The sequence below is a fragment of the Stylophora pistillata genome, chromosome 1 (assembly GCF_964205215.1).
Source record: "Stylophora pistillata chromosome 1, jaStyPist1.2, whole genome shotgun sequence".
In the NCBI taxonomy this organism is placed as follows: domain Eukaryota; kingdom Metazoa; phylum Cnidaria; class Anthozoa; order Scleractinia; family Pocilloporidae; genus Stylophora; species Stylophora pistillata.
In genome coordinates this window covers 58,136,657-58,148,696 of record NC_142519.1, presented here as the reverse complement: position 1 = coordinate 58,148,696, position 12,040 = coordinate 58,136,657, and the positions used below count along the sequence as shown (strand labels likewise).

Here is a 12,040-nt window from a genome sequence, read left to right as displayed (position 1 = left end):
AATCGTTACAAGCTATCGGAAGCATCCTCGACGAGACTATATTTAAAGTTTCTTTATATACCTTTGAATTCTTACATTTATCAAATGAAATTTTCTTTTCTTTTGCTAATTCTGGCGAAAAATGGAATTAAGTTGCGTAATTTTACACAGGAACGCAACCTTTTAAATGAAGGTCAGCGAACAAAAATCATGTCCTAATTTGGTGCAAAACCTACCTAAAAAAAATTATAATCATATTATAATTAAAATATCTGACCTTGAATCAACAGATGGGATCAGTCAGACTAGTTGGAACACGTAAACGCAAAATCAAAGCCAGTTTTTAGTCTCAAAGGATATAGATTTGTATTACCCCAAAGACATGCACTCTTTCAATCTAAATCTCTCGCCACTATCAAATAATAATCTTTTACTGAGGATAGCTCCACAAAAGCAGTTATTTTTAGAAAACACAAAGATTAAGTGAAATCGAAGAGAGGATCTCTTCTTGAACTGATGACATTTATTAACGGGCAACCTTACAGCTGTGGTTTTGAACAGTTGCTCAGTGAAAACGAGTTCATAATGATGAATTTGTCCCCAATCCTTCAGGAATTATTTTTCAATCTTAAGATGAAATTCAGAGTGCAAATTCTTGGATGAGACTCGTTTGAAATTTTCAGGTAATCTGCTTGTCTGCTGTACAGGTTAATTCTGTGGTGGCTTGGAGACTCCGAGAATGTGATTCGACCAGCACTAGTAATGTAAATTTAAACTGTTCGAAATCACTTCTCGTTCTATTTGTGACAACTACTCGAGACATGAGAAATCTTCTAGATATTACGCAATCAATATTTTTTGTCATGGCGGTCCGGCCCTTTGAAAGAGCTAAAGTAGTTTAAGCTACCATGAAAGAGGAGCAAATGTGACTTAGGTTGGCAGGTTTATCAAGGAGTTCATATATTTTCCTCCGCAGAAGCTTGGATCTTTCAAACATGGTTTCAAAGAATTCATGTCGTCAACTCTTTCTAAATGCTAATATTGTATCTTCTCCCTTTTTCACGACATACGTTTTAATGCTTGGCATAACAATTAATTTTGCAGATCAGAGCGATCTTCGTATTAGCGAACACTACTTAGGCAGTGGTGAAAATAAAGCCTGAAAAAAATTAAGGCCTGTCAGGAGTTGAACCCATGACCTCTGCGATACCGGTGCAGTACTCTACAAACTGAGTTGACGAGCCAACTGGGAGCTGCGTATTTTTGTCCGTTTGCATTACCTAGAGATAGGAGTTTCTCGCGGAAATCGTGTACGTTTAGTCCGAGGGAAATAACTCTGATGCATCTCGCCATGGTTCGTTTCCCCTCATCTAGCCAGCGCCGAAGACTCGTGTATCGATTAGTGTTGAGTAAAATCGCTCGATGCTGTCTAGACGAAATTTAAGATATGAAAATTACGGTCAAAAGACGCTACAAGCCCTTCTACACCTCCGAAGTACAACTCCACAATGTCCTTCAGAAATCACGCGATGGTTTGTGGTCTGCGGATGTCCTGCGACGAATTTCGTATTTAGGACCATGGAAGGCCAAATTAAAAGACAAAGATATCGATGAACAGTAGCTGAAATCACAGCAAGGGAGAGAAAAATTAAAATCAATGCCAACCTCTCTGCTGTTGCAATTGATTCGGAAGACATAAAAAAGTAATGATGCTTGAGAAAAGCTGAGTAGAGGCTCCAATCTTAAATTCGATCATTAAAGAAAGTTCACTCATGCAAAGTTGTTCAAAGAAATGCTACTTGGTCATGAAAGCGAATGTAATTATTTGCGAATTGGTGAGGGCTGTGTATTTTTATTTCGAAGCTGATATCAAAAATACCGCGTTCAAAAGGTTAAGATTGTGTCTCAAATCAAGAGAAATCTGGCAATGCCTCCTGTCAATGCATGGCACGCAATAACATGAGATAATCACTTGATTATCTTGCTCTTGGCAGTAGATCATTTTCATGCGGTTTGTTACATGAAAAATATCTGGGAAATTCCAGAATTGTCTGGAACAATGATCGACTTACAGGAGGAGTGTGGTTATGTGACGTCATTAGTCTGCTCGTCATGTCATACACGTAAACTGCTGTATTATTATCACTAGAAATTAGGACCTTGGGCTTTCTGTTTTATCTTCCAGACCGCGAGTAAAATGGAGGGAGGCGAACAATTAGAAGGTGGGGGGAGGGGGAGAGGTTAGGGCTAGGGAAAGGAACCTTCTCTCCTCTCCCCCTTCTCTCCCTTCTCTCCTCTCCCCCTCTCCCCGCCTCCTAATTTTTCGCCTCGCTCCATTTTACGCGCGGTCTGGAAAACAAAACACAAAGCCCAAAGTCCTGATTTTCGCCCAAACTCCACAAGAACGCCTGCTCTGCAGGCTATATTATCACAAGCCAAAACACCCCTCTTTCCTTGGTTCATCTTAATTTCCTTACCGACAAGCCACTTGGCGTCTTCTCAACTCCCCATGGGAAACATTTCAGTTTATAGCGTCAAGTTTCCCTAACAGTTTGCAGTTTAATCATATCGTCTTGGGACAAGAGACACCGCGAGAGTAAATTACCTGTCTAAGAACACGACACAGTGACTTTGAACGGGGCTCGAATCCTGAGTTAAGGAGGCTGGACCCAGCGCAAACACACCAGGGTCACCGAGTCCCCCAAAGTCTATCAATTCTAAAATTTGAGGTGGCGTTGACCGCATAGACAGATCTTTTGTTTCCACTTCGCAGAAAGATGAATCTTGAAATGCTGCTTCTAATTCAAAGATAAAAAGCTCGGTTGATGGAACGCTTCTGACATACAGGTAGATAAAGCTAAAATCGAGCTGAGGTCTTTCTAAGAGGCTGTAGCTCTGTTATAAAGAGATTATCATAACTTTTTGAAAAGTAGTTAACACCGCAAGGAGGCAAATCAAATAAATCAGTGAAGTCACTTTAAACCACTTGAACATAATCAAAGACTGAATAACCGGCACTTGTGTTCTCTAATTTTCTTGTTTTTTGTTTTTTTTTGTTTTGTTTTTTTTTCCTATCTTGATTTTATTTGTGTAAAGCCAAAGTTTGGCCATGAACGCGTTAAATATTTCTCAGGTTTCACACCCATCATTTCTTCCTAAAATAAACTAGTGGATTTGAACACGAAAAAGAACTCTGCGATCGAGGAATGCTAAGTATATTTCAACAATAAACGCTAAACCGGTTGATATGTAAAAGTCAATATTGTTTCTGCAGGATGCCAGAAACTTTCACACACAAAATATAAGGAAAATATGAAAATCTTCAATGACAAAAAAGACAGGCGTTTATCAGGCATAGAAATTGTAGATTAGTTTGGTCATCGCTGCCAAATGACACAATAAAACTGGAAAATTTACGACGTTCCCGATCCAACAAACGTCATTGTGACGTAATCCCGTGGCTCTTGTAAATACATCTGTGAGATCAATAATCTTTACTCTCGTAACCTGAGAGTACTTGCCCGAAGATCTGATCTTCACGTAACGCAAAAGAAGGGTGGAACATGGCCTTCTATGCTTTTGTAACACTTGCTTTGCCCTCACTTGCCTTTAGTGAGATCAGCGCTACCTCGAAAACCACCCTGGAATCTCCAGACGGTGCTTATAAGCTGCAATGGAGATATAACAACAGCAAGTTGATTTTCACTCTTGCTTGTCAAACAACCGGTTACTGCGCGGTGGCGTTTAGTGAAACAGCTGATGGCAGAAACATGGTCAGGTATGACATAGCCGCGACAGGATATGCCTCTGGTGCAGGATACGTAGATGTAAGTCAATCTGCAATATTTTCTTCATCGATAAACTTCGTTTCTTATTTTTGTTTAACACATTGACAGTTTGCTTTCATTTTGCCAAACCGCTTTGGCAGGCATCGAGATCATGCAAGAATGGTAAAATAATTCTTTCGAAATGAAGCCGAGCTAATCAAGATATCAAACGCCGAATTTCAGGCCAGGGTTTCTCAGACTTCTGCCGTGTTCTTAGCAATGTTGGAACAATATTCTAGTTTCATATCTCCCAAGGGGGTTGCGTTCAAAGGTGCTAAAAGGTTTCCAGCTGGTCTTTACTTACAAGGCTTAGTGCATTCTTCAGAAAATCTTCATCTCAGTTAAAGTCAATAAAATTGAAAGAAGAGAGAAACAAAACTGTAAAAGTGTGAAAACTGTACTTTTTGCTGTTAGGTTCGGCTGCCGGTTTTTCACTCAATAAGTCGCGTAAAAATGGTTCTCTAGTAATTAATTATGAGAAGCGAATATAATAGAGTTTCTGTTTCTTTTCTTATTCTAACATTGCCAGCCGTGGAGCTCATTTTCTTAAGAACGCATAACTCCCTCGTATTCAACTTGAGTTACTCATGCCAAAAGAAATTTCAAGTAACAAGTTGGTGAGCAAATTAGTTTTTTATGGTGAGCAAATTAGTGCGATAATAATGCATTGTCGCCAAACTATCATCCTCGGAGACCCAGGGGCTGTGAGTCGATTTCAAGTTAAGGGCAGAAGAGCCCCTGGGGACATTGTCTTACAAGACTAGTTCCAAACGGTCGCACTCGTTCTGGCATCTGATTGGTGCCAGAAAATCTTTGTGTTTTTCTGCCCAATCAGAGTGAAGTGTCCTTTGGAGTCCTTTCGTATGTTTTAACACGCACATATACTAACAAGCTCTGTTGCTCGCTATGTTTGTTTGGGCCGTGCGACGAAGCTTTGCCCGAGGTTAAAAGTTTCAGTCTCAGCACACAATGTAAGAGAAATCGATCAGATTGTCTGCGAAATATTACCGGAAAATTATACTGAATACTTTCGCAGGTATCACAAGAGAACGTGTTTAAAAGTTTGCGAGGTTCGTGTAAAACATAATGGTTGCAGGCATTGATATGTCGCTTTAAACGTTAGATGAGATGTAAGCCTAAATCTTTTAAGATTTTTTGTACAATTTGTTGTGACTGAAACTTTTCCAATCCAGTGAAGCTATTTCGTCGCACGGGCCACGCAGGTATGTCAAGCAACTGGCGCTTACGTTTACGTAGCTTTCTGTGCGCGCCAAATTCTAATTGTTGCTTTGTAGTAAAGTCTTTCGCAATATGGCCAAGGTTGCAGAGAACGTTAAGTACGTGGACGACCTGCAGCAAGCGCTTAAAGAAAGCTTAGCTGTGTTTCCGATTAGCTAATTAAAATCTTAACAAAAACTAACCATCGAGGACATCGTGGAAAGGAGATGTGTTTCGGAGAGTTACCGAAGGGGTTTGGAAAAAGTTTAATCTTTCAGCTGCTGTGTACAGTGTTCAAATTCTTGAGCTCGAAAGGCCACGGATTCTCTTCTAGTCCCTTGGTCATTGTCATTTCACCTCATTTGTCGATTGTTGAAGACCAAGTTAAATACCTTTGATCAGTGGGAATCGATGCTGCTTTCATCGGGGAAAACAAAACCAAAGACCAAGAAATATTAGATGGAAAGGGCGGGCTTCCTTTATTGTAAATGTCAGCTTAGTACAGGGTTATCTACCCACATCTAATAAGCAAAAGTTTCCACGTTCAGCTTTTTTTTTTTTTTTCAAGCGAAGATTACATTAGATTTTGGCCGGGCGTGCACAAAACGTTGCGTAAGCGCCAGTTGCTCGACATACCTGCGTGGCCCGTGCGACGAAATAGCTTCACGGGATTGGAAAAGTTTCAGTTACAGCAAATTATACAAAAATTCTTGAAAGATCTAGGCTTACATCTCATCTAACGTTTAAAGCGACATATCAATGCTTGCAAGAATTATGTTTTATACGAACCTCGCAAACTGTTAACACGTTCTCTTGCGAAAGTATTCAGTATAATTTCCGGTAAGATTTCGCGGACAATCTGATCGATTTCTCTTACATTGTGTGCTGAGACTGAAACTTTCCACCTCGGGCAAAGCTTCGTCGCACGGCCCAAACAAACATAGCGAGCAACAGAGCTTGTTGTATATATGCGTGTTAAAACACACGAAAGAACTCCAATGGACACTTCACTCTGATTGGACAGAAAAACACAAAGATTTTCTGGCACCAATCAGATGCCAGAACGAGTGCGACCGTTTGGAACTAGTCTTGTCAGACAATGTCCCCAGGGGCTCTTCTGCCCTTAACTTGAAATCGACTCACAGCCCCTGGGTCTCCGAGGATGCCAAACTATTTACCAAAAAAGTAAACATATTTTTAGAGACAAAAAAAGCTGCGTCATTTGAGCACAACCCAGTAAAAAATTGTCGTCTGAGATGTATTTCTTTCCTGTCTTCCAAGGCAATGCTAATAGATCCATAGATTCCATTCCAATAAAATGTCAGACTAAGAAAAAGCGAATAATCATTCTACATATATTTACCCTTCAGAAACCCTCGACTTGGTTGACCACAGTAATGTGCAGAATGCTTGCACGCCTGGACGTGTCACACACATATACAAAGTACACTTAACATACTTAGTATATAATTCTCTGTCATGATCACCTAAAAGTAGAGTATTGCCTCTTATATCTCAGTTACTTTTGCCATAATTTTATCTTACGATATTGTGAAGCGCGACTGAATATGTTCATATAAAGGTATGCGCTATATAAATGTAAATTATTATTATTATTATTATTATTATTATTTAAACCTGAAGAAATGGAGTACGAATTCTCGTGATAAAATATTATCTTCTCGTCTTTCACGCTCTCAGTCTGGTGATTTTGGCGTAGGAGTGAGTTATCGTGACCGCGTCCTTCAGTTGTTCTCATGAAATTGTTGTGAGGAATGTTGCTAGGCTACAGTCGACTTACGATATTCCTAATCTTAAAATTAAGCTTTGTTAGGCAAACAAGTTTCCCCGTCACTCACTGTTGGTTAATTTTCTAGGAAATGATCTGTACGTGACTGGTGTAGATTACTTCCTCTACCCTTTCAACCAATCAGATGCAAAATTAAAACCGATCATGACTCGGACACTCGCTTTTTTTTTTTCCCGCGCTTGCGCTTGTAGCTGACCATATATGGTTTATTTTGAGTTATCATCGCTCCTACTTTTTCTGATTGGCTGCCCTGAGTACGTTGGGTTTGGTTCTACGATACTCAATCGACAAATTCTCTATTAAAAAATTTAGGTTGAAATTATAAATAGTGGTGTTTTTCACTTTGACGCTTTATGGTAAACCTGAGGGGGTTGGACTTTATTTTGACAGGATTACTGGAGCCGAGGGCCGGGACCACCGAAAAAAGATGGAATACAAAGTTATAAACTCATATCAGCCTCTGAAGCTGGTCGGAAAACCACTGTGGAGTTTTACAGGGATGCTGAGACGGGAGATGCTGAAGACGTCCAATTTAAGGTATTAATGATACGATTTAGTAGCGTAAAGATGACAACACTGCTCTAAATTCGCCTTTTCTAGTTTTAAGTCGATATGATATCTTTTCTTGCCGAAAAGCCGAGTTGTTCGCAGCGGAAATCCTTCAGCGCAAAATCCTTCAGGGGGGAGGAAAACGAGTATCTTAGACCCCCCCCCCCCCCCATCCACCCTATCCAAAGAATTTTCTACAGAAAATATGGAAGAAAGATATTCTTAGGGAACATGTCTAACAGATCCTCATTGAACGATTCATCCCCAGCATCTGTTCTCAAACCACCTACCACAAAATTTCCTTTGTTTTTTTTTTTTCCTTTGTGCAGAATACCACCAAAGTTAAAGTGATATTCGCTTCGAAAAACAACAGTGATGCGAACAATAATGGTTTGTCAAAACACGACAAGACCAAAATATTGGATGGGAGATATAACTTGATTTCTTTAGCGAAGGAATCTCCGCCGTTGCCATCAACAACAGCCATACAACCATCGGCAACAATGATGTCGACAAATGAATCGGTGGCTCCCACGACAAAACAATCGGTGGCTCCCACGATAAAACAATCGGTGGCTCCCACGACTCCAATGGCTCCTCCAAAATACGCAAGTGTCATGTCACCCGATGGCTCATTCAAACTCGAATGGACCTACAGCAACAGCATACTGATGTTCAAGATGACCTGTAAAACAACCGGTTGGTGTGCTGTAGGATTTACCACAACAGCTGATGGAAGAGGCATGAAAAACTACGATATAGCTGTGGCTGGGTCTGCCTCCAATATCGGATATATCTGGGTTGGTATAGAGGGAGCCTGGATGAATGAACAAGTTGATTGACTGACTGAGTGATAGCCTGATTGGTTGGTTAATTGACTGACCAGCTTGGCGAACTGGGCAACCTTCTGATGGACCGACCGCCGAGCGACTGGCTGGCTGACTGATTCATTGACAAATTCACTGACACACTGACGTCTGACTGACTAACTGACAGACTGCATGGCTGACTAGCTGACTGATTGACTGACTGACTGACTGACTGGCTGGCTGACTGACAGACTGATTGACAGACTGACTGGCTGACTGACTGGCCGACTGACTGACTGACTGACAAACCTATTGACTGTCTGACTGACTCACCTATTGAATAACTAATTGACTAAATTACTGACTGACTGACTGATTAGCTTATTGGATAGCTAATTGACTAAATGACTCTCTGACTGAATAACTAACTGAGTTGCCGACTCACTGAATAGCTGACTAACTGACCTACTGACTACTGACTGATAGATTGACTCAGTGAATTACTCACTCCATAACTGACTCACAAACGTATTGCAAATGAAAGAGAGACAAACAAATGAGTGAAAATAATATAGATGAACTTTTATTTTAGAGTAAATACAAGGTAGGGCCCGCTAACCTTTAACAAACTCTATAAATATGCAATTTAAATTAATAGCATTGGCCTTCATTTGCTAACAGGATTACTGGAGCACGTCCTTATCAAAACCAACCAGAGACCCAAAGCAAAGCTTCCTCCTCACAAAGGTGAGTGAAAAGAACGGTACAACCATGGAGGAGTTCTCCAGGGATGCTGTAACAGGAGACACTGCCAATGATGTGCAGTTCCAGGTAAGATTTTTAGCCAGACGCTGCAGGCTCTAAAAATCAATCACAAAATTTGGCTTAATTCGAGGAAAGAAAGCTGGTCACCGATGGCTTTGCATATTGATGCCGTGCCAAAATTTCAAGAAATAAATCTGTGTGAGAAATTGAAAACTGTGTACTATGAATAGAGGAGCTTTTCATAACATATAACAGGCCAATATGGTTGGTTATCAGTTTTCTTCAAATGTAAAGAACAAGTAACAGGCTTTCAATATTGTTTCTAATCCGTCCAATCATACTTCTATTAATTCATTCATACATTCATTTATCCTTCATCTATGCACTTATCCACAATGATCCAAACTTGTTTATTTCCTCATTCCTTCATTCATTCATATTCATTCATTCTTCACTTACTCATTCACTCATCCAATATGTTTCTTCGTTTCCCTGTTTTCTCTTTTCCTCGTTCCCTTATTCCCTCGTTCCCTCTTTCCCTCGTCACCTCGTTCCATCGTGCCTTCGTCCCCATGTTCCCTTGTTCCCTTGTTCCCTTGCTCCCTTGTTCCCTTGTTCCCTTGTTCCCTTGTTCCCTCATTTTGCTGTTCCCTCGTTCCCTTGTTCCCTCGTTGCCTTCGTTCCTTCGTTCCTTCATTCATCAATTTTTTTTTATTGCTATCATTATCAGGATGATACCCAAGTAACAATTGTGTGGGCTTTAAGTGGAACTGATGCAAACGTCGACCTGTCAAAACACACAGTAACCGGGATACTAAGTGGCAAACATAACATGATAAAGGAAGCGATGGAAGCGAAGACTGGAACTAAACCGAACACCGGTCATGTGATTTTCCCGTCTTCTGCTACTTTCCTGGCCGGCATGACTGCCTATTTTCTTGCATTTTAACCTTCATGATAATTATAGAAACATAAAACTATAATTACTATGGTAATCTTGAAATAATTGAATAAGTTTTTGATCAAGTTTTCATGGTCAACCTGCTTTGCATTAGTTTTGTCTTAGTGCCTAATCCCCCTTCTCCCCCAGAAGAAAATTCTGAAGAACATCGCAATCTAGTCACTGCCTTTTTTTACGATCACGGGTTTCAAGATTTTCCCAACTTGCTTTTCGATAGCTTCCCTATTTTCATTTGACGTGGTGATTACTTTGGTTTTTGTTTTGCGACACTAGCTACCCGCGTTCGCGTTAGCTTAGTGAGAAAAACTAGAAGTTGCTCCAAAACAGAAACAAGAACTGCTTTATCGCATAAAGAAGTAAAACCTAAGTACTCCGGAATAATGAGTTTCAAAACAGCATAATTATCTGCCAGGCGAACAGTTGTAACTAGTCAGAGGTGATAGGGAAATGCAAACCGCGTTACCCCGGAAGTAAAAACCTTTCACCAGAGCTTGATAAGGCGAGGTCGCATGGAAGGGATTGATGTGATTTGCTCCAACAAAACTGTTATCATATCACTCGCTGTAAGTGTTTAATACCTATACATAAATGTATCTCTGCCAACATATTAAAGCTTTATTTGTCTTGTACTTGGTTTTGTTACCATTCTTGTTATCTTGTCTATATATCATCTTAATATATACTAAAACAAAGGATAGCATCGAAGGCACGCTCTGATTAGCAACTCAAACTCCGAATATCCTTTGCAATTCAATTCCGAGCAAGGCGCGCGGGATTTTTTGCCTGAAAATATTGTAATCGTTGCAGGAATGAATAACTTAAACTCATCTTTTTGTGCTCTATTATCTGACTGTTTTCGGCGGCTCGGTAAATATTCATCACTAACCACCTCCCTTTCGGCGAATAGTTTTTAAATGTAAAGCAATATGTAGTAGTCAAAGATAGTGTCTTTTCATAAGGACAACATGTTATGGTGATTCACAATTTTAGAGAAACTAGGTGTCGTGTTTCTAAGGCTGTTTAAGAGCTTTCCAAATTTCACCTGTATCGACCTTTCACATCACGTCACAACGGCCCTTGAAGGCCTAAAAGACATCCCAACCAAACTTTTTTTAATTTACGCCTATAAACTCAAATCATTGCGAGAAATTTGGGACAATATGGCGGAGGCGATTCTCGTGTTACAAGCAAAATGGCGCCGAAACAGTATGAGAAAATGTATTGGAAAAGATTATTTTTTCAAAATAGCTGTCTAAGAATGGGATATTCTTTCGCTGCGTACTTGGAAATGCAGCCTGCATCGGTTAAAGCGTCTATCGCTGCGAAAAAGAAATACTCAAATTCAAGCCTACTTTTTCCCAAGGTAAACAAGTAAACTCATAATTCTGACTCTATTCTTCTATACAAACTTTTAAAATCTGCTTTGACTAGGTGTTACAATTGTTATGTCGTGGGAACAACCTTGTGAAGATTCGCAACCGCGTAGTTCGAAATGCATTCTGCAGAAGTTTGCTAAACTAAATCGCTCGTGAACGGTCGAATATGTTGACCCACAAATTTTCCTCGAGCCGGTAAACTCTTCGTATTTTCACAGAGCTCAAAAGCCAAATAAGCCATTTTTAAATACCCCAATTTTAGGAAGGAAGAACACGAAAGATACAAGTCCCAGTAACTGCACAACTTTGCCGCCATTTTCCTTGTTTTGACGTCTCCTTTGGCTTTCTGGGATAGAAAGGTACCAGGCCTTTCTCTCGGGGGGTTTTACGAAAACAGAAAGCTACGTGTTTACTTCACTTCCGCCGTCGCCATATTGAATTGTCTGTAATACGATAGACCGCTGACATTTCGTAACGGGCTCAAAATGTCCCCGATTTCTGGTGACGCCAAAAACAATTCATATTACGACTTCAAATTGGAAAAAGGTTTTGTAGTCACACAGTATTACATGTTCTTTTATCATGAGACTAGAGAGACTTAGCGGACGCACTCAACATCAAAGGGGAGGAAATAAGGCTGGATGGAAGGGTGAAAACTGTCGAGAGAGACCGCAGAAAGGTTGAAAACATATAAAACCAGACAAATACTGTAACTTCTGCCCTAACACTAGTACACAGGCAGGCAA

The 12,040-nt window shown here is 40.2% G+C and overlaps 1 protein-coding gene and 1 long non-coding RNA gene across 2 annotated transcripts; both read left to right on the top strand.

The window, feature by feature from the left end:
- Positions 1-346: 346 nt before the first annotated feature.
- On the top strand, positions 347-1,758 carry LOC148743319 (uncharacterized). The gene is made up of 2 exons (XR_015989098.1): positions 347-662; positions 1,084-1,758. It is a non-coding gene; the product is annotated as an uncharacterized LOC148743319 (long non-coding RNA).
- Positions 1,759-3,542: 1,784 nt separating this feature from the next.
- Positions 3,543-10,547, top strand: LOC148743318 (uncharacterized). Its single transcript, XM_088725952.1, has 5 exons — positions 3,543-3,806; positions 7,225-7,371; positions 7,713-8,183; positions 8,874-9,023; positions 9,688-10,547. The coding sequence occupies exons 1-5, from the start codon at positions 3,543-3,545 to the stop codon at positions 9,904-9,906; spliced, it is 1,251 nt and encodes a 416-aa protein (XP_088582078.1). The 3' UTR covers positions 9,907-10,547.
- Positions 10,548-12,040: the final 1,493 nt, after the last annotated feature.